The following is a 23,813-nucleotide window of genomic DNA, read 5'->3' on the forward strand; positions in this document are numbered from 1 at the left end:
TTATATTTCAGAGTCTCCATGTTGGAGCATACAGTATATAGCAATGGGGAATTTAAAGTGAAGCTCCAATCGCTTTTGTGTTTGTTGAAAGTCAGCAGCTACAAAAACTGTACCTGCTGACTTTTAATAAACACGCACTTACCTGACCTGTCCCACAATCCAGCGATCTGCTCACCTGAGCTGTCCCTTCTCTTCCTCTTCTCTCCCTGGCACCTTAAGAATCCTTTCACACTGGGGCGTTTTTCAGGCGTTTTGGCGGTAAAAAAAGCACCTGTAAAGCGCCTGAAAGAAGCTGCAGCTGCAATCCCAATTTGAAAGCCCGAGTGCTTTCACACTGAGGCGCTGTGCTGGCAGGGCGTCCAAATAAAGTCCTGCAAGCAGATTCTTTTCAGCGCTTTAGGAGCATTGAATACACCGCTCCTAAAGTGCCCCTTCCCATTGTGGGAGCTTTTTTTAACGCCAAAGCGCCTGAAAAAACGCCCTAGTGTGAAAGGGGTTTTAGTGGCGCTTTACCAGAGTTTTTCGGGCGCTGGCAGTGTGAAAGGGCTCTGAAAGCACTCACCTGCAATCCCAGTGTGAAAGCCTGAGGCATCTTTCAGGCACTTTACAGGCTTTTTTTTAACACCAAAGCGCCTGAAAAAACACCCGAAAAAATGCCCCAGTGTGAAAGTGGTCTAAATGTGGGCACCTGGCTGTGGCGCGGTTCCCAGCTGGGGGCCCACTGCACATGCGTGAGTCCCGCTACGCCTCCTGAATGGTCCATTAGTCTTCTGGTACCTGTGTCGTGTCCCAGAAGACTGCAGGGAGGGAGGGGGAGAGAAGTTTCACTCAGATAACCTATGTGATACAAGTGGAAGTGGGAGCGAGTACCTGTCAAAACTAGGGCCCCCCCCCTCTTTTAGGAGCCTGTAAATCAGAGGGTCTCAAACTATTGGCCCTCCAGCTGTTGAAAAACTGCAAGTCACATGAGGCATTGCAAGGCTGACAGTTACAAGTATGACACCCTACAGACAGAGGCATGATGGAACTTGTAGTCTCTCAACAGCTGGAGGGCCACCAGTTTGAGACCACTGCTGTAAAGCATTGCACCAGCAGTCAGGAGATTGCTGACGCCATGCAGGTCTCCTTCACACTGTCAGCGTATCTGTCGGCCCATACATAACATACAGGTAAGCTGATACTCGCTGACAGCTGCTAAGGAGGTTGGGGTTTGTAGTTCACCCGTGGACAGAGCCCTGCACGGACACACTGTTTTCAAAAACTGACGGCTAGTACGGGAAACTTCGCCCTAGCATGAGGACGGCTGTTTTATACTTTGCCCAAGAGCTATGCTATTTGGAATGTGACTTGTAACCATTGTTTTTTTTGGACTCCTAATTTTAAGTGCATCCCTGTTTGGATTTTTGTATATGTGGCCAGTGGGACGGTCTGATTGTTTTGCACTTCATCTGAAACTGTTGTTCTACACTGGGACAGTATGTAAAAAAAAATAATAATAATGTGGGGGGGGGCGAGAATATTTCATACCTTGGACTGTCTACTTTTCAAAATAGGGTCATTGGGGGTGGGGGGTCATTTGTACTGTCCTGCCATTTTAGAGCCTCAAAAATCGAGATGGGACATCAGGACTCATCAATTTTCAAATATTTATACCATAGTTTGTGGACTCTAACAAACACTAAATAATACATTTTGAACGAAAGATTTTTTATTTTATTTTTTTTACAAAATTTTATAATAGAAACTAAGAAAAATGTGTGGTGTGTGTTTTTTTTTTTTTTTTTTTCTTCACAATTTTGGGGGTTTTTATATAGCAAAAAAAAGGGGGTAAAACCAGGGTTGCCAACTTTCTGTGACATTTTTTTTACTGAGAAAAATGACAGAACTCCTATTAGAAATTAAGGCAATCAATATTTTAAACTGCCTAAACACAATATGAAAACACTGACAATACCCATAACAAGTAATGTACCTCATGTACATTTTAAAAATGGGTGTGCTATGTAGAGAGTGCAGGGTTTAGGGGTGCAGTATGTAGAGAGTACTAACCTTGCATCCAAAAATGACACCCCCTTTTCCTCAATCGCCCCCCCACACCAGTACAGTGCTCTCCTCCCATTCCCAAATCCCCCCTCTTGTACAGTACCCACAAAACTGTGGCTGCAGAAGAGCAGCTACAGATTACCCCCAGGACTCCATAGGAGAGTGTAAAGTGCAACCTGCATGGCGGGTCGTGGGCACAGATTTCAAGCTGCTGATGCCACGAGCACTGGGTTCTTAGGGAGAAGTGGAGCGGCGGAGGACAGCTGATATGACTCCACTGAGTATCTGAGGGCTGCAGCCAGAATTGGATGAGCAGCATTGGCAAGTGCGGCCGTCTGCTTACTCCACGGCTGGCGCTTTTCCTGGTTATATAAAAAAAAAGTATGATTTGCTCTCCGCACCTAGCGCTCGCCATGCTTCCATAGAAATATAAGCTTGATTTGCACCTACTCCTGTATTGACGGAGGTGGCAGCACAGTACTCGATTTACGGACATTTTATGTTTTGTAACGGACATTTACAAACCGTTGCAAAGATCACAAATTTTTACAAACTGTCTGTAAATTTATGGACGGTTGGTAACTACTTGAGCTGGTTCAATATTCAGTGCTGCGATAGTTTAACTACTTAGTCATGCAATAGTGTACCCAAATAAATGTTATGTTCGACATATAGAAACTTTTATTTTTGCTGGTATTTATTAACCATTTGGGGTTTTTATTTTTTGCTATGTAAAGGAAATTGATGATATAAACTGTCAAGTAAATACCTAGACAAAGCACAAGCTGGTTACTGACTATTAGAACTCGAAGGCCACACAATAAGTGCCAAGGGCTGCATGTTTGACACCAGGGGTATAGCTGAATTTTGTATTTTAGGCCTCCTGTACACTGCTGCTGGTAAACTGATGGTTAGGAGCACTTGGGCATTTTTTTCAGCTGCCCCTGAACTCTTATCAGTACATGTACACAGGGTCGTTTATGGTCGTTTCTAGGCAGTGAGTTTACAAGCATTTTTTGGAACGCAAAGAAATGGGTTCAGAGGCATTTGAAATGCCAAATGCTTGTAACGGCTTGTAAACGCTGCTAAACGCGGTAACTCACATTTAGCAGCGTTTCGTTTACAGAAGTTTTTTATTTTAACACAAAAAAAAAAATGCTTCTAGAAGTAAATGCGTCTAAATGGCCATTTTTAGATGCCGGTTTCTAGCTGTCAAGTTAAATCGTTAAGGAGAGGTTAAACAATGTCCCGTGTACATGAAGCCTTCGCCAGACAATAATGCATTCTCTTTTATAATTTCTATATAAAAATAATCTTGTGCTGTGTCTTGTAACAAATAGGGTGGAGCTTTACAAAAAGGAGGACATTGTTCACGTCTGCCTAGGGCAGCTGTGGTCAAATCACGAGGTATTGGGGGACCTAATATGGTTGCTGACGCCATACTAACTTGTATATGTAATGCCTCAGAATTCTGTCATAGACTGTCCAGGAATATCGTCCAGGAGATTGTCAGAGAGTACAGGGAGTAGATAGAGAGACAGGACATGTTTTTTAAGACTACTAGAAATCCCTTCCTATTTACAAGGCCGTGATCCCTCTCTTAGTATTGACTGCTAGGGTCCAAGGCCTGCACAACAAGTATCATATCTATTCAGGCTGGACACTAGGGACCTGGCCAGCTGAAACTCTAGATGCAGCCCTAGACATTATTCAAATCTGATGTGTGGAGTTCTACTTTAGTTGTATTTATTTGTTATTGTGAGTATTCATCATTTAGCTCTTTATGGATTCTTTAACCCTTTTAATCACGAATATGCAGATAAATTTAAAGATTAGTGCCATTTTATACATACGCTGTGGTAGCTTTCTGGCCAATAAAAGAAACATAGAACAATAATGTGCAATGTAGAATTTTATAACATAATACCTGATGCAAATTATTGTCAAGCTCACCACTCGTATTCTTGGAAAACAGCCATCAGAGCTACAAGGAGCTACTGGGGGAATTAAGTACTTAAAAGGCTTATATTGTTCATGAACTTTTTCTCACGCTAGAAGAGCATTTTTTTTAACCCTTCTGTAATGTTGGGCACTAAACTTGGTTCATAAAAGCATCAGTCGGTAACTGATTTTCTCACGTCCAGGAAGGGACACAAAAGGTATTTTATCTTTGGGTTATACTGCCACCTGGGACACAGGTGACCTATCCTACTACTACCAGCATGCCTTTAGTTTCTGTGCTAGTGTTCCCGGAGGATGGACGTCTTTTGTCTAAAAAAAGAAAAATAAATATGTCCATTTGAAAATAAATAAATTAAATGTCCGTGGACCACCACCAGAATCTTCAATCCATGTGAGATAAAATAGCATCTTCCACCACCACCAAACAATGTACTCGTCAGACCAATTTGGCACCTATTACAGGTAGTCAAACCAAGCATAGATACCGATGGAGATATGCATTTTGAAGAGAGACTGGCACGATGAGCTCCAGCAATTGATCATATGTTAAAAAAGCAAGAAGGGGCTCCTCATAGTGTAGTATTTAAAGTTTTATTCCATACAAGGAATCAACATAAAAACTATTAAAACTATTTGCCCAATTCAAACCATGCAGGTCCACCGTTCCACCTGTGCTCCAACTAATGGAAGTAACATCACGTGCCCTTTGACCTGACGTGTTTTGTCAGTAACGCCTGACGTCATCAGGAGTCATGTGGTCCGATGCGTCACTTCCTTCATATGTATACACAACCAGATATTGGATATCCAATCCACTGTGTGTGTGTGTGTGTTTGTGTGTGTGTGTATAGCTGCTCCTTAAGAGGTTTACAGCACAAATGTTTTCGTTTATTGGTTCAAGGTGTGCGGCTTATAGGTATTCCTTATCCTGGGTTTGATGGTAGTTTGCTTCAAAGCAGTCCAGTTTGCCCAGTTTTACTCAAGACCTCTGCAATGCAACATTCTGTCATTCTGGGGCAAGAAAGCAAAAGATGTTTTGTTTGGCACCAAGAATCGGGTTGTCCCTGGCTTGGTGACTCAGGAATCTCATAACGCGGCAGCACCCCCTACCCTCTGAAACATCTCCTGTTTGCTTCATCAGATTAACATTGGGGGCATTCTGGTGGTCCTCATTGTGCAAACTGGGCAACGGAGATACGGTGCATCGACAGTCGCGTGTAGGCTTTAACGAAGCTCAGAAGCAAGATATGAGACGGGAGCACTCGTTCTGGTAAAACTAGCGTTTGTAATGGAGATAGCACATTCGTCACGCTGTAACAGACTGAAAAGCACGAAGACTGAAAAACACGAATCGTCTCTCGCCAAACTTTTACTAACACAAAATCGGCAAAAGCAGCCCAAAGGGTGGCACCATCCGAATGGAACTTCCCCTTTATAGTGCCGTCGTACGTGTTGTACGTCACCGCGCTTTGCTCGAGCATATTATTATTTTTTTTTTTTTTTTTTTCACGATCGGGTGTATGCAAGGCAGGCTTGAAAAAGAATCGCGTCGGTTTTTCCATGACATTAAAAACGGTCGTGTGTACGCGGCATAAGAGTTTCTCTGTAGGTCCAATCCTATCCCTCCTACAGCTGGGACTGGACCAGCATTTTACTCACGGCACTACTGGAGGTCAGGTTTCTGTCTTTCTATGTTATTTCAGGAACTGATTAAAACTTTTTGTGCAGGGAGTTTCCCATGTAGCTCCCCATGTTCATTCACCTGTGACTGTGTGGGATCTGAAATTGGGTCTCTTTATGCTTCAGAAAATGGTGGCCTTTTACCTATGAGGAAAATGTTCTTGTTTTGCATAGGGACAATGTGGATTTGAGGCTCAGGAAATCCTTTTTTTTTTCCCTCAAGAAGCTTGCATCCATCAGTCAGGTGGAGAGAGGTTGACTTCTGTGCAAATGTCTCCTAGTAAACCAGTGCCTCAAGGCAAGCATGTTAACAATCCACTCCTGGCAGGGCATATTTTTAATTTGGTAATGGTCAAGCAGAGAACAGTCCACTTTGTCCTTGCTTGTAAAGAATGCCAAAGCAATAAACGTTTTTTTACCTTCAGACATAAAGCTAATTTATGTGTATTTTACACAGATTTTCAGAACTACTTTTAGAATAGAATTCGGATTTCACAATGTTGATACCAGTTTTAGAATCACTGTTTAAGTACATATAAAGGCTCCTGTATGATCTAAAAAAACTACCAAATTCAGTTGGGCCCTTACACATGGAACAAGCTCTGTTGGAGTCCACTTTCCCGTCAGGGAATCTGTCCACTGAGCAGGTGGTGGATGGCTGGTCCATGTCCACTTCACTTATGCAGAGTGGATACAGACACAGCCTGATCTTCTCTATGGGTGGGCTGATGTAAACAGACCCCCTGTGCGATTACACCCGACTGCCATCCGATCCACCCGATGGATGAGGAACAGGTCCCCAGCAGTCTCTTTTTAGCGGAAAGGATTGTTCATTAATCACTTCAGCCCCGGAAGAATTCACCCCCTTCCTGACCAGAGCACTTTTTGCGATTCGGCACTGCGTCGCTGACAATTGCGCGAAAATCATACAAAAATACCTCTTTCAAAGCGATCGTACCATAATCTGATCGTTGGTACACAGCTTTTGAGAGCCGAACATGACCATTCATGTAAAATTTCCTGATGGGACAAGCACGAAAAATGTACTCGTACGATTTTTGTTTAATCAGTACAGTTGTCATTTGAAAATACAATACCAGATATTGTATCACTTCGGAATTTTTATTCTGTCCGAGAATTTTCCTAACTTTGGTAAACTCTTCATTTTTGATATGAGATTAGCATGCAGAAAGAAAAAACTGACGATCATTTGTCCAATTTTTATTTCATCGTGTGTACCAGGCTTTAGGATGTCTCTGCTCTGGATGGAGAAGCAATGGAGCCATCTTTTAGACAGCAGTATTGTCGGTCTGGGGATAGGGTAATGGTAAATAGGCTAGCAGATTTAAATTGACTTGACTAACAAATTTTAAAGGTGAACTATACAGTGGATTTAAAAAGTCTACACACCCCTGTTAAAATGTCAGGTTTCTGTGATGTAAAAAAAATTAGACCAAAATAAAAAATTTCGGAACTTTTTCCACCTTTGCAATATGACCTAATAAACTGTACAACTCAGTTGAACAACAAACTGAAATCTTTTAGGTGGAGGGAAGTAAAAATAAAAATTTAAATAAGGTTTCCAATTATTGACTGGTATTTGGAACTGTTCGTAATTCCCTCTACCATGACTAAGGTCCCTTTTTCCTGATGAAGAAAAACAGCCCCAAAACATGATGCCGTCACCACCATGCTTCACTGTGGGTATGGTGTTCTTTTGGTGTACAATGTTTTTGCACCAAACATATATCTTTTGGACAAAAGGTTCAACCTTGGTTTCATCAGACCATAACACGTTTTCCCACTTGCTTTTGGGAGATTTCAGATGTGTTTTTGGCAAATTTTAGCTGGGTTTGGATATTTCTCTTCATAAGAACAGGCTTAGGGTGAAGGTGACCCAGAAAACGAAAGTCACATTTTTCTCTTTCGGGTTTGTTCTTTGCAGGCCCAGGCCAGCAGATGGGACAGTGGAGCCTGGGAACAATGGCAGGGGAGGTTGCACTGAGGGGCTGGGAACACTTCGGTTGTCTCAAAGTAATTGGGCAGTGTCATGGACCTTGAGATATTAAAGTGTTTCTACTTGACATCTGTTACACAGGAGAGGGACATTCAATGCAAGGCTTTTGAAATGCTAAGTGGAACCAGCTTGTGAAATACCTTTTATTGTGTTCTGCAGGTTAAGAGCGGGTGTCGGAGCCAGTCCGTCTGGCTAGAATTGGGATTGAAGGTTAATTGAATCTATTATGTATGTTGGAAGATGTATGTGTTTACGCTAAGGGACTTTGTATTGTTCTAAAGGTCAGAAGCCTGTCAGCTGTATTGAATTAGCATTCTATTGTCTAAAGCAATGTAACCTCTCAGAGGTAGTAATTAAGTAGACCGGGTTATTGTGTACATTGATTACCCCCTGGGGCTTCTGTCTTAATACACAAGTCTTTCTATCCAAGCTATTGGACCAATCCCTGTTGACAATTTCAAGTCCTCATTTGCATGGTCAAGGAGGACTTGAGTGAAGACTGCATATACTTTACAATTGACCAATAGGAAAGCGGTTGTTGGGAGTGGGATGTTCCAAAATTCTGTATAAAAGTGTGCTGTGTACTTGAAAATAAAGAGTCCTGTTGGAACTTACATACAGCCTGCCTGGTGTTTGTTCTTAATGGGTCCGAATGGCACATAGCTGTAATTCGGATCCCGGAACCTTGGATGACTGGACCATCAGACGTTGCAATCTGCAAGCTGACTCACTGGTAGCAGAGGAGTGTCGGGAGAGCAGGACCTGGGCGAGAAAGGATCTCGTCACATTGGTTGGCAGCGGTGGGATTTGCTCTCCAGTTACTGGGACAACTCCAAACCACCACCATGAATGACCAGCTATGCAGCCTGGAGGAGAACCATGCTAAAAGACTTGCTTGAGAGCCGTGGAGGGACCGGTGGGAAGAACAAGGCCACCCTGATCATTGCGCTAGCCGAGATGGATCAGAGGGATGGTGATGCAGGACCCCGGTCAGTTGAAGACTTGTTCCAGCAGCGAGTTCAACAACGGTTGGCATTATATGGTGTTAACCCATCAGAGACGGCCATACAGAATACCATTAGAGACCTCCAGCTGCAGCAACAGAGAGCACGAGAGTGGCAACAGAGAGCACGAGAGTGGCAACAGAGAGCACGAGAGTGGCAACAGAGAGCACGAGAGTGGCAACAGAGAGCACGAGAGTGGCAACAGAGAGCACGAGAGTGGCAACAGAGAGCACGAGAGTGGCAACAGAGAGCACGAGAGTGGCAACAGAGAGCACGAGAGTGGCAACAGAGAGCACGAGAGTGGCAACAGAGAGCACGAGAGCGGCAACATAAGCTGGAAATCGCCTACAAACAGCTGCTAGACTCCGCTCAGCAGCAGGGTGGGGCTCCCTTTACCTGGGACTATGAGGAAATATCAGCTGACAGTGATGAAATCCTGGCTGATGAATCAGCAGTGGAAAATCGGGAGCTTGTCATTCCCAAAGCTGAAGTGCTGACTGCAGGGCTGAGCTCTGCTAACCTCTGCTCAGTACCTATAGCATCTTCTGGGTTTCATGGACAGGAAATGATGAACCTCTATCCCCAGGCACCAGTTGTAGAGACAGGGGATTTGATAGACTTTTCTGCTGAGGAAGAACAACCTGGGGAGCCTCCAGCAGAAGAGCTGGTATCAGGGCCAAACTTCACTGTGCTCTGCCCAGCACCAAGGGCAGTATTTGTGGAGTTACAAGGAACTTCCCCAGCTGAAGCGCTGGTCACCGGACAGAGGGATCAAGACCTCTGCCCCCCCCCCTGTGGCAGTTCCGGAGGCTCAGGGTGAGAAGATGGTGATCACTCCCCAGCCACAGATTACAGAATGTATGGACTGTTCAGAGGATGTTATGGATTATGCACCCCCAGCAGAAGTGCTGGCAACAGAGCAGAGTGCTAGCCATCTCTGCCCAGCACCGGGACCAACTGTGGAGTTCCAGGGAGCCGGGGCGGTTGGCCCCCCTCCCCAGCAACAAGCTGAGGTGGTAAAGCTTGTACTCCCAGCTGAATCACTGGCAGCAGGACAGGATGCTACTGGCTGCTGCACACAACTACAGCTTGAGCGGATATCGGTGGATGGGACTGTGGTCCCCACTCACAGCAACCCAGCGGAAGAGCTGGCAACAGAGCAGAGTGCCCCGGGCCTCTGCTCTCAACTAACAGAAGAGAGGGTTCCTGTGGTAGTGGATGGGACTCCGATCTCCACGGACACAACCCCAGAAAATGGTGCGGCACTGAGACAGGAGGATGTCGGCTTTGCTTTGCAAACACCTGGGGATTTTTACCAAGCATCAGTGGATGGGACTGCAGTCTCCACTGGTATACCCCAGGAATGGTGGCCAGTTGGCCCAGATTCCCAATGGCATGATGAACTGAGCCCAGCCAGCGTGTCTTCTCTCCAGCGGCTGAAAGGACTCCAGGGAGAAGGGCCAGTCCAGGCCTCTCCCCAGCGGCAGGCGTGTTCTCTGAGAGAGGCAGAGATTGGCTGGGTGAGTAATGCTCTGTTTGGGACAAGTTATCTGGGGTACTGGGTGGGTACCGGAATTGGGGTCTCTCCCAGTGTTAGTCTCCTGCCAAATGGGGAGATGTGTGACAGACCTAGCCGGGACAGGGGCTTTTGGAGAGGACTGAATGCAAGCCTCTTGCCGTCCGATTATGGGCCAGGACCTCAAAACAGGAAGGCAGATGGGTCATCCCAGCAGACAGTCCTGGAACTTTAAGACTACTTTTCCAACATCCTCGAGTTGACCCGTTTGGGTCCCACTGCGGCTGTTGGACTGTTTCCCAGGGGAAGTAATGTCATGGACCTTGAGATATTAAAGTGTTTCTACTTGACATCTGTTACACAGGAGAGGGACATTCAATGCAAGGCTTTTGAAATGCTAAGTGGAACCAGCGTGTGAAATACCTTTTATTGTGTTCTGCAGGTTAAGAGCGGGTGTCGGAGCCAGTCCGTCTGGCTAGAATTGGGATTGAAGGTTAATTGAATCTATTATGTATGTTGGAAGATGTATGTGTTTACGCTAAGGGACTTTGTATTGTTCTAAAGGTCAGAAGCCTGTCAGCTGTATTGAATTAGCATTCTATTGTCTAAAGCAATGTAACCTCTCAGAGGTAGTAATTAAGTAGACCGGGTTATTGTGTACATTGATTACCCCCTGGGGGTTCTGTCTCAATACACAAGTCTTTCTATCCAAGCTATTGGACCAATCCCTGTTGACAATTTTCAAGTCCTCATTTGCATGGTCAAGGAGGACTTGAGTGAAGACTGCATATACTTTACAATTGACCAATAGGAAAGCGGTTGTTGGGAGTGGGATGTTCCAAAATTCTGTATAAAAGTGTGCTGTGTACTTGAAAATAAAGAGTCCTGTTGGAACTTACATATAGCCTGCCTGGTGTTTGTTCTTAATGGGTCCGAATGGCACATAGCTGTAATTCGGATCCCGGAACCTTGGATGACTGGACCATCAGACGTTGCAATCTGCAAGCTGACTCACTGGTAGCAGAGGAGTGTCGGGAGAGCAGGACCTGGGCGAGAAAGGATCTCGTCACAGGCAGCTGTACAGCCATCTCATCACTTTCATTAGAAAGCAGGCAGTAGGCTTGTGGAGTGTACACATTCTCCTGGAGGCTGCAGCTGTAAGGCTTACGGTGGCGGCGGTGAAAGGAAGTTGAAAATAAATAGACTTGCTGGCAAGTGAAAGTAATGTGTTTTTGTTATATATATATATATATATATATATATATATATATATATATATATATATATATTTTTTTTTAAAGCCTATAAATAGAAAACTAATGCAGCCACCACATGTAAGGACTAGTTAGCTGCAATATAATGTTTTTGGGTTTAAAGTGATTGTAAGGGCATATATTTTAATTTTTTTTTTTTTTTTTTTTTTTTTTGCTAAAATAATCATTGTGTCATACCTACCTGCTCTGTGCAGGTATATGGCACCTCCGCTTCCTGTGTCCCCCACCTGTGCTCTTGGTTTCTCCTTTTTTTATATCTGCGCCATCATGGCAAGCTCCTTGCCATGGGGGCACACATGCATGCTTGATCCTGAGCCGAACTGTGTGTGTCTATAGACGTACACAACATGGCTCAGCCCCCCCCCCCCCCAGCCTCCCTACTCAGGAATTGATTGACAGCAGCAGGAGTCAATGGTTCCTACTGCTGCCTCTTGAGTCCTTTGGAAAGAGATAAAGTAAGCAGTGCTGGATCGTGATAGGACTCGGGTAAGTATTTAGGGGGGTTGGGGGGAGCTGATCATGGAAGGTTTTTTTTACCTTAATTTTCTCAGTTAAAGTAGAACTCTTTTAGACTAGGAAAGGATTAGAACTCGGGTTTTTATAGTTGTTGGTGTCCCTTACTTGAACTGAGTCAGGGCCGGATTCCCGACAAGGCCACCGAGGCCAGGCCTCGGGGCGGTAGTCGGTGCAGGGGTTGTTCCGCACGCCCCCCCCACCACCAAGACCCCGCATCTCCCCCTGCACCTCTGGCTGGCGATTGGCAGCTCTATGGTGCCTGTTTGGGGCGGCGGGATCTCCCTGGGGCTTGTAGTACTCGGTGTATACAGTGGAGAGGAGAAGGGAGGGGCCTCTGACCCGGGCAGGTATCACTTTCACTCTGCTTGTACACTGTTGCTGATGCCCGGGTCAGATGGCCCTCCCCTCTCTGCTGTATACATTCGGAGAAAAACTACTAGCCCCAGGGAGATTCCCACCCCCCCCTGCCTGTGGACACCATAGAGCTGCCGATCGCCACCTCCACCTGCCAGGTACGACCCTAATGTATTGGGAAGCTGCTCTCTGGGGACCCTGATGTAAGGGGAGGCTCTCTGGGGACCCTGATGTAAGGGGAGGCTCTCTGGGGACCCTAATGTAAGGGGAGACTCTCTGGGGACCCTGATGTAAGTGGAGGCTCTCTGGAAAGTCCCCCTATGTGATGGTGTGTGTGTGGGGGGGGGTGGCATTGAAGGACCCGGCCTTGGGGCGGCAATGGGAGTAAATCTGGACCGAGTTTTTTTTTTTTTCCCCCTTTTTGCTTCCAGTTGGGCCAGGAGCAATGGGAATTTTTACAAGTAGGGTAGGTTTAGAACTTTTAGTAAATAACCTTTCTTATTTAATATTTCTATTTTTCTTTTTTGGATTACAGACCAGCTGACATGAAGATATCTTCACGCTAATCTACAATCCTTAGCACGTGGTAAAGAAACACCTTCCAAGATGGGGAACAGCTTGCCTTCTACTGCCAGTTGGGTTCGGTTCTGCCAGAAACTGAACAGGGTGAAGACTCTGGAAGATGACTTAATGGAGACCTCGCTCAAGAGATGCCTTTCCACTCTTGATCTTACCCTTCTAGGTGTGGGTGGAATGGTGGGTTCTGGTCTTTATGTACTTACTGGCACTGTAGCCAAGGAAATAGCAGGCCCAGCTGTGGTCGTATCATTCTTCATTGCCGGAATTGCCTCTCTACTTGCGGCTCTGTGCTATGCTGAATTTGGTGCACGGGTGCCAAAAACTGGTTCCGCATACATGTTTACATACGTTTCAGTTGGTGAACTTTGGGCATTCCTGATTGGCTGGAATGTGATTTTAGAATATATGATTGGTGGTGCAGCTGTAGCAAGAGCTTGGAGCGGCTATCTGGACTCCATATTTGACCATAAAATAAAAAACTTTACGGAAACTCACATTGGAACCTGGAATGTGCAGTTCTTGGCTCACTACCCTGATTTTCTTGCTGCAGGAATCTTGCTCTTTGCCACAGCATTTATAACGTTTGGGGTTAGGGTGTCATCCTGGCTGAATCACATCTTCGCTGCCATTAGTATGGGAATAATCATTTTCATCCTCATATTCGGCTTCATCCTGGCAGAACCAAAGAACTGGTCAGCTGAATATGGGGGCTTTGCTCCGTTTGGGTTTTCTGGAATTATGTCTGGCACTGCCACGTGTTTTTATGCCTTTGTTGGGTTTGACGTCATTGCAGCATCAAGTGAAGAAGCAAGGAATCCTCAGAAGGCTATTCCCATTGCGACCGCTGTGTCTCTAGGGCTTGCCACAGGGGCGTACATTCTGGTGTCCACTGTCCTGACTCTCATGGTGCCTTGGAATACATTAATACCCGACTCTGCCCTTTCTGATGCTTTTTACAGAAGAGGCTATTCCTGGGCAGGATTTATCGTAGCTGCTGGATCCATTTGTGGTAAGTCTCAAATATGAAGTTCATTTTGGCTTACGACACCAGTCCTTAATATGGAAGTCCAGACTAAAACGAAAATCCCTCTATCAATAGCCACCAACATTCTAACATTAACCTATCTAGCCCTGAAAAGAAAAAAATCCGTATACATATCTTTTCTGCAGGCGATCCGACCCGATCTCCAGCAGCGGAAGCTCTGTAGAGGAAACGGCCAACAACGGCTGTGAAATAAATGGAAAGTGAGGTCACCCATGGACTTACTATGGGGCTTCGGTTGTCAGATGTGTCCTCTGCACCCGCCTACACAGCGAAGCCACGGTTGACAGCTTGGCGTGGGATCAGAGCTTCTGCCGATAGAGATCGGGTCGAATCGCCTGCAGAAAAGGTATGTATACTGATTTTTTCTTTTTTTTTCTTTACAGGGCTAGATAGGTTAGTGTTAGAATGTTGGTGGCTATAGATGCAGGGATTTTAGTTTTAGCATGGACTTCCACTTTAAGTTCCTCCAACAGGTTTTTCAGGATTTATTTCACCTTGCATAGGTCAGCATCATTAGCTGGTATTTACGACAAATATTTTAGCTAAAGGAAATTCCCAAAACATGAGAATTCCTGAAGACTGAGGTTGGGAACCACTGATTTAGCACAAGGATAAGATCTTTATTTTAGCCATGTAGTTGTAATTGTCAAATCTCATTGGCCCCCGCTTAAAATAACTGTCACGGGTTTTGAAAATAACCTTGCCCTGGTGTGTTGGCTTTCTGAATTGAGCCTTGGGTGTGAAACTATCATTAATTATAAATATCTCCACCCCCCTCTCCCCCCACACCTGCCATTAAATTTTAAACTTGATTTGGAAAATAACAGCTGGAACATGAAAGGTAAAACCTGCCACAGGACAATCCAGACAAGTCTTATTAAAACACAGTACATCAGGAATACATCAGGCTCAGCGTTGGTTCTTGATCAAATAAATTACCATTTACACAACACATAGCAACCATTTCGGCACTGGCTACATACAAAAAAGGCAACTTAAATCGGCAATCAGAGTTTGACACGCCCACTTTCACCTCATGCAATGCAAAGTACACCAATTGGAAGAATGGGACACAATTTCCCCGTGCCATTTATTAGGTTGGCTATTCTCAACCAGGAGTCCGTGGAACCTAGGGTTCCTTCCAGTGGGTGCTAGGGTTTCCTTGAGCCGTGGCTGATTGAACTTCTATCTGATGGTGCTTGCGTAGTTTTGGGTCTAACACAACTTGACAGAGCCAGCAGTATGACACCAATGGTTTCTAGTTATCTGTAAGTGTGTCCATTCTGACCACCAATGTAAGGGGCATTCTTCCCACTTACCTTCAATGAATTTGGTTTTATCTGGGGTACCCCAAAACCTGACAATTCTTTCAAGGGTTCCTCTATGGCAGGGGTTGGCAACCTATGGCCTGTGGGCCGCTCAATGTCTGGCCCATCAGTGCACGTGATAAATTCACGTGCACCCGGCGGGGGCCCAAGTGAACAGCTGCATATGTCCGCCAACTGACCGGAAACCCAAATGATGCCGGAATCGGCTTAGATCAGGTCTCAGATCTAGTATCCTGTAATCAATGTCATGATATCACTTCCAGTTTACTGAAGACTTAACGCCTCAAAGCGCCTTGCCCCCATGTTGATGAGGACAAGGACCTCTTCGAGACAACCCTAGCCAATGATTGTCGGGGTCTGCGGGCAGGGAGCTTATCGGAATCTGAAAGCCCCACTTAAACAAGTGGACCCCCAGATCCTGGCCCTCCCTCACAAAAAAAGCTGTGAAAAGTAAAAAAACAGACAGTTTTTGACAATTCCTTTATTTGTAAAATAGCTGAGCCGCCGCTGTCTCTCCCGGTGCCGGACTAAAGGCAAAGCAGATCATACTCTGCCTTTTTTTGTCAAATACTGTGCTATGCATTCAAACTCAAGACCAGAATGCAAAGGAAAAAAAAAAGGGGGGCGGGGGTATTCGGCACACTATAAGCAAAAAGTATGGATTGGCCAGAGCAGTCTATTAAGAACTAAAAGTCCAATGAGCTAGAAGCAGTGGCTGCCATTGAGCGAACAGACACTCTGTAATGGGAAAAAGAGAGGAAGTTATGTATTTTTAATAAAGGCAACAAAGTGGCAACTAGCAAAAGTAGAGCTAAAAGCGCCCATCAATATGGATGTGAGTCACTGCTGCAGTTAGCCGGATGATTGGCTTGTGTTGTTCCTCCTCAGTGGGAAACCAGGTGAATCCTCGGTGGTGCTGGTGGTATTCCTCATGGGGTGGGCCTCCAAAGCAACACAATATTTTTTGAATGAGGATCCACTTCTGAATCAGACGGATCCATTTCATTCTGGAAGCCCTAGAATTGTGCATGACTCACAATTATTTTGAGTTTTGGAGAGTTCTACCTACAGACCCATGGGGGCAAATTTTGCCCCGAGATATGCTAACCTTGCCATGGGTCTGTGGGGAAAAACTATACATCTGGACCAACAACCCTTATGGTGCACATATAATCTTCTACAGTGGGGAAAATCATTATTTGATCCCCTTGCAGATTTTGTTAGTTTGCCCACGTACAATGAAATGCCTATATTTTTATTGTAGGTGTATTTTAAATGATAGCGACAGAATATCAACTAACAATCCTGAAAAAAATACGATACATATGTAATAAATTTAGTGGCAGTTCAGTGAGTAAAATAAATATTTGATCCACAATAGAGCTGCACGATTCTGGGGAAAAATGAGAATCGCGATTCTTTTGCATAAAATGAAGATCACGATTCTCAAAAATGTATTTAAAGTTATTTTCAACACAAAACGGCGCTTATGTGCTTAACCACTTAACCCCCGGACCATATTGCTGGTCAAAGACCAGAGCACTTTTTGCGATTCGGGAACTGCGTCGCTTTAACTGACAATTGCGAGGTCGTGCGACATGGCTCCCAAACAAAATTGGCATCATTTTTTTCCCCCACAAATGGAGCTTTCTTTTGGTGGTATTTGATCACCTCTGCGGTTTTTAGTTTTTGCGCTATAAACAAAAGTAGAGCGACAATTTTGAAAAAAAATAATATTTTTTACTTTTTGCTATAATAAATATCCCCCAAAAAATATCTTTTTTTTTTTTTTTCCCAAGGCAGCACACCTCTGGGTATTGCATTACCGTGTGGTGCTCTGTAAAGCATGTTCTTCAGAGCAGCATTGGGTACCATCCAAAATGATTGGCAACGCACTGATGTACATAACATGCATTACAGTATACTTTATTTCATGTTCCTTTAAAGCAGTGTTTCCCAACCTTCCTGGTGCCGTGACCCTTTTATAAAATTTCCCAAGTTGTGTGGACCCCTAACAGTAAAATTATTTTCGTAGCGTGGGTTGTTGGCACCCAAGGCAAGACAAGTAATTTACACCCCTAACCCACGGACATTTAGCGCTCCCTTCCACTCGTACAGTATTAAAACCCCCTTATGGTACATTTTAGGACGTACCACTCTTTCACTTTGTTCTCCTTTCATTCCCTTGTTATCTCTCTATCCTAATTTCTTCTTCTTTTTTTTTTTTTTTTTTTCACCATCCCTTTCTCTAGGTGTCTTTCTTGTTCTTTCTCTCCCGTTTTCTTTGTTCCTCCCCCTTTTTCCTCTCCCTTCCACCTATTCTCTATTTTTATTTCTTCTCTTACTCCTTGGTGGGGTGGTGGGGGGCAATGGGATGAGTGGCACTGCTGGAATGGGATGAGGGGCAGTGCTGGCGGGGGGGGGGGGGGGGGGGGGGGGGGCGGTGCTGGGGGGAGTTCTGACCAGCCAACTTGGGTGCTCTTGTTCAAGGTCATCTGCAGATCTGAGAACTGTAGTGGGGACTTTTATTGGCAACTCTAATCACAGGTAGTGTTACTCACTGTGTCTCCGACTTTGTGGTGTCTCGTAGCAGTGAGACCTATGTCGAAATCAGGAGATGGGGTCTCCTCCAGCCCCTCCCACTTCACATTCCTCACCAGTCAGCTGACCTCTAGTCTCTGCCCCCCAACCATGCCGTGAACTGAATGGGCGGCTGAGTGGGCGGCCACAGGCTCCAGGGAAAGCCCTGCTGGGCTGGGAGAGCAGTGCAGGATTCAGGAACAGCCCAAGATTTGGTGACTCCTGCCAAATCGTCATTCGACCCCCGAGGGGGTCCCAACCCCAGGTTGAGAACCACTGCTTTAAAGGCTAAGTTCACTTTTAACAACATGTTGCATACTACACTTGTTTTGGGGGATAACATGTAACATGCTGCTAATCGCCAGCCACCCCCTGTGACGGTGGGTGGGGGTTCTTGCCTTTTGCAGTCTGTTACATTTAAAATTGGCACAGCTCCTCCCTCACAGCTGTGTCATTCATGGTGATCTGTGAATAAATGAATTGCAAGTTCCGTCTGCCACTGTGGAAGAGGGACTTGTAGTTCTCAATGGCTAATCAGTTCCCTTTTATAGTACATTGACACTTCCTGCAGCTCAGCAAATGTTTTCCCGTACAGAGCTGTATGAAATGTCTGCAGTAGCCTGAGATTGCACCCATGATCCACTGAACGTGGGTGCAATGCTCTGCAGGCTTCTTAGAAAAATAATATATGCACATTTATTTATTTTTTATTGCCAAAACATTTGCATGTATTTTTTTTTTTTTTTTTTTTACTCAAAGGGGAATATCCTTTTATTAAGTTGCTGCATGTCACAATGCATTTGAATGCAGCATGTTTATTTTTACCCAATGTACACAAATGCAGCAGATTGGTGTGAACTGGGCCTATTCGGTGGGAAAATTGATTTTAGCCTGTCATTTTGAATGGGCTATTGGGGTTTCAGGGCATCCTGCAGCAGAATGGATATGGTCATGGAATTTATTAGTAAGGCCGCGTACACATGGTCGGACAAAACCAATGAGAATGGACCGAGGTTCAGTTTCATCGGTCCAAACCGACCGTGTGTATAGCCCATCGGTCTGTTGTCCTTCGGTCCAAAATTTTAAAACATGCTTCAAAATTGAACCGATGGCCCGCTGCCCGATCGGTCCAAACCGATGGTTAGTACAGAAAGCATTGGTTCAAAACCCGCGCATGCTCAGAATCAAGTCGATGCATGCTTGGAAGCATTGAACTTTGTTTTATTCAACACGTCGTGTGTTTGACGTCACCGCGTTCTGACCCGATCGGTTTTTGGAACGATGGTGTGTACGCACATCAGGCCACTTCAGCGGTGAACCCATGGAAATGGCCCGTCGGACCTAAGAAGCCCACAATAATTGTCGCCAGAAGATTTCTTGCAGTGAATAAGTGAAAACCTCGCCCCTTTGATCAATATTATCTGGAAATGAAGTAAGAAAAATGTAATCAGGCTAGTGAGATGAACCAAAAAGACCAGTAGAGTACAGTAACATCACAAATTCTAAAATTAAGGGGGCAATATCCACTATCCTAATGAGGAATAAGCCATTTATTTTGGGGATTTGTGATAGAATGAGACATGTATATATCTTCTAAGGCTACGTGTACACTAGCCTACTCTGACCCGTCGCGGGAAAATGCAAAACCGCAATTTGTGTTTTCCAACGGCTGGCGGTCAAAACGTTCCTATACTAAACGTGATTCTTCCACGTTCAGGAGAGAGAGGTTTACCCACACCTATGTGTGTTTTTGTTAGTGATTTGTTTTTTTATCTAAAAAGTACAGACTTTTTTCCTTTAGTAAATTGACCCCATATGCTTTATAGAGTTGATTTTAGGAGCTTTGGCAAAAAAATGGCAAACACATGAAGTACATCAAGGGTGCCCAACCTTTTGAAGAGTGAGGGCCACTTAAGCGACTTGGCAACTGGTTGTGGGCCACAATGAGCGGCGCGGGCGGATGACAGGTTTTTGTCCACTCTGCATATGCAAAGCAGACATTGAACACAGCCCACCCTACTCAATGGGTCCTCCGATCAGACGGATCTGTTTTTTTTTTTTTTTTTTGTTTAACAGATTGGATTGGAGGTAGGCGGGTGTAAGTGGACACAAGTCAGTTTACATCTGCCACTCCTTAGAGATGAATGGAGGGTCCGATTTAAGTTGGGCCGATCGTGTGAATGGGGCCTAAGGCTGCTTTCAAACTGATGCACTGCGGTTTACCCACACCACAAGTGCAGCACAGTGCACCTTTGGCTTTCCTGTGGGTTAGCTGCACTTTGCCATAGACTTCTATTACACCCTGTAGGTGTGGCGCACTTTCTGAAAACGCACCAAACTCACAGGTAATCAGTTTGAAAGCTGCCCAGTAATAACTGTAGAACAGATATGCCCATATATACATTTGGTGGTTTTATTAATAAACTTGCCTTTAACAACAGTCTTCCATTCAGGTATTACCAGCTGTTGCTTTCCCAGGCAGAGTGCATTCGGAATCACTCTGCCTGTGGCAGGAGTCGGCGCTATACAGGAAGCATCAGCTTGTATGGCTCTGCTCCCTTCCCAGCCACTTGCCTTTTCTACTGCCAGCCTCTATTCACAACACTGATGCTCTGTGATGGCGGGTTGGCAACCTGCTATCTGGGGTTGCCAACCTGCCATCCCACAGCAGTAGGGTCGCGGGCCACATGTGGCCCCCAGTCCACTGGTCTGGTACCCCTGAAGTAAACCTAACATTTAGGACACACCGATTAGGATGATCTCAAATGTCAGGGTGATAATACTAAATTAAACTAAATAAACACTCTAGCATGGAATATACCAATCAATTATTCTTAGGTGAGAGATAGCAAAATATAGGCAATAACCAACAAATTACTGTCCGTGAAAAAATGCAAATGTTGAAGAAAAAAAAAAAATAGTGAGAAAAAATGTGAATAAATGTGAAGAATTTTCTGTCGCTTGATTCACACAATAGGAAAAACACAGTTCATAGGGGATTTTCTTCACAAGATACTTCATGCAATAAATCCTGGTGATAAATGCAGCCTCCACCATATATTTCACCCGATGTGCTCTTAATAGGGAATCCGCTTACCAGATTTTATGGACCTCTTTAATGAAAAAGAAGGTCTGTAGGGCAGAACAGGTTACAGTGCCTGTTGCACTATGCACCAAACGCTGACACGATGTAAATACTTGTGATGTCCCAGAATTGCATCCACAAAAACAAGAAAAAGTATATAGAATAATACCGCTTTATTAAAAACCAACAATTTAAAACAGGCTGAATGGCCCCTTACTTGTAGGAGTGCCTACCCGGAACCAAGACTGCAGGAGTATCGTGTAGGCTCAATCGCGATCACACAGCGAGCCGTGTAGCTGGATGTGCGACTGGATGTCCAATTCGTGACTGCAGGACTTACAAGCGGGATCAGCTGGGGAGCAAGATGTCAGACCAGCGCCGACATATGTTTCGTGGAATCCACGTCATCAGGGGGGCGCTCCCCCTGATGACGTGGAGGAGAGACAATCTTAAGAGGGAGGAGAGAAAATCTTAAAGCGGAGGTTCACCCTAAAAACATGTATATACCATTCACATTCAGCATACTTCCGACATGTACAGTATGCTCTTTGTTTTTTGTTTTTTTCGCTGTACATACCGTATTATTGTTCTTTTCCACCCAGTTTCCGGGTACTCGCTCCCGTAGGCGTTTCTATGCAGCGGCGCAATGTCACCTGGGACTTGGCCTAGATGATTGACGTGCTTGATAAAAACTTTCCCCCGGCGGATAAGGTGCGTCACAAGTTCCGAAAATAGCCGAACTGGGAGTCGGCTCTATACGGCGCCTGCGCAGTCAGCTCTACACGGCTCCTAGTCTGTGCGCAGGCGCCGTATAGAGCCGACTCCCAGTTCGGCTATTTTTGGTAACTCGTGACGCGCCTTATCCGCCGGGGGAACGTTTTTATCAAGCACGTCAATCATCTAGGCTAAGTCCCAGGTGACATTGCTCCGCTGCATAGAAACGCCTACTCCCGCGGCAGTGGGAAGCCGGGTGGAAAAGAACAATAATACGGTATGTACAGCAAAAAAACAAACAGCATACTGTACATGTCGGAAGTATGCTGAATGTAATGGTATATACATGTTTTTAGGGTGAACCTCCGCTTTAAAGGGTCACTAAAGGAATTTTTTTTTTTTAGCTAAATAGCTTCCTTTACCTTGCTGCAGTCCTGGTTTCATGTGCTCATTGTTCGTTTTTGCTTTCATGTTGCTGTAAATCCTCTCTGTTCTGGACACTTCCTGGTTGCCTTTTTCCTGATAACCACAGTACTGGGAGATTTCTCACGGTGGTCACTAATCAAGGAGGTGTGATTACTGTGTGTAAAACGAAACTGGATTGGTGCTGAGGAGTTTTAGACAAAGTATCACTGCTCTCTATTGGCTGACTGCCCTCTAGTGGCTCTCTGTACATCAGAGAACCAGCAAACAACAGCAAAAACGAAACTACACTGCAGGCACATTATATGATTGTTTTTTTATCTATTTTTAATCATTTTTAAAAGGAATCAGTTAACTATTATGTCTCTATGCCCTGTAAACAGTCATTTCAGCGAAAATTTTTTTTTGCTTTAGTGACCCTTTAAGGAAAGGGGTGAAGGTCCTTTTTTAAAAGTGGTTCTTAAGCCTAAACATTTTTTACCTTTATTGCATTCTTTGCATTAAGGTAAAAAATGTTTAGGCATTGGCATCCTTCCCAGGCTCACATCTGCAGCTCTTCTCTCCCCTCACTTCCGGGTCTTGTTGACTGTGCTTGGGCACCAGGAGCCATTGCTGTCAATCAAAGCCAGTGACGATGGAGCCGGGGAGGCTGAGTCCTTCTGTCTGTGTCAAAGGACGCAGCAGTGGGGCTCGGGAGCCAGCACACACAACTGCCCCGATGGGAGGTCGCTTTCCATGGGGACAATGGATAGGGAGGAGGGGCCAGGAGCTCCAGCAGGGAAACCGAGAAGAGGAGATTCGGGGCAATTCCATTGCACGGGGCAGGTAAGTATAGACGTGTCTGTTGGTTAAAAGAATTACCTTTCACAATTATGAAAATTAAGTTGTGTTTTTATATAGTTCATTTATGGGGAGCATGTGAAGTACAATGCTATTAACCTCCTGTTTTTGTTTTCTTTTAAAGCTATGAATACGGTTCTGCTAAGTAACCTCTTTTCCCTACCGAGAATTGTTTATGCCATGGCTGAAGATGGACTTTTCTTTCAGTTTTTCGCCAAAGTAAACCCAACCACCAAAGTACCAGTCATTGGAATTGTGGTATTTGGTATCCTGATGGCTCTACTCGCTCTGATTTTTGACCTGGAAGCCCTGGTGCAGTTTCTGTCTATTGGCACATTGCTGGCCTATACTTTTGTTGCAGCTAGTATCATCGTATTGCGATTTCAGCAGGAGAAAGGTGACGCTTCGGCTGCAAGTGATCAAGAGCAAAGTCCTCAGCATCGAGAGCCTGAAGTCAATTTAGATAGGATCCTTGGGGAGGAAATGAAGGAATACGAGTCTTTCTCTGATAAGCTTCAGCTGGTTGAAAGTCAGAAAAAAGCCAAAGAGCGTAGAGAAACTGGACACTTGAAAGCTGCCTTTGAACCATACCTCCGGTTCCTGAGTGACTGTTACCCTGGAGAGGTGGTCACTATTGCAGTTGTGACAATGATGGTCTCCGCCATCTGCATGTGCTGCATCTTGGTGTTTGGAAGCAATCAGCTACACCTTCCTACATGGAGTTTTTATCTTCTGCTTGTGATCTTCCTGATTGGGTACCTAATCAGTCTGTTCTTAATCTGGGTCCATGAACAGCAAAAGAAAATAAATACGTTTCAGGTAATCATGGAACACAAAGCCTTTTTCAGCTCCT

At 44.9% G+C, this 23,813-nt stretch overlaps 1 protein-coding gene across 1 annotated transcript in view; it reads left to right on the top strand.

Moving 5' to 3' along the window:
- LOC120937442 (cationic amino acid transporter 4-like) overlaps window positions 1-23,813 on the top strand; it is a 36,254-nt gene that overhangs the window by 4,674 nt on the left and 7,767 nt on the right. The window contains exons 2-3 of the mRNA XM_040350694.1: window positions 12,902-13,954; window positions 23,085-23,779. Coding sequence (XP_040206628.1) covers window positions 12,973-13,954; window positions 23,085-23,779 — 1,677 coding nt within the window. The 5' untranslated portion in view covers window positions 12,902-12,972. The remainder of the gene's footprint in view (window positions 1-12,901; window positions 13,955-23,084; window positions 23,780-23,813) is intronic.

Source organism: Rana temporaria, chromosome 1, assembly GCF_905171775.1.
Source record: "Rana temporaria chromosome 1, aRanTem1.1, whole genome shotgun sequence".
NCBI classification, from domain to species: Eukaryota; Metazoa; Chordata; class Amphibia; order Anura; family Ranidae; genus Rana; species Rana temporaria.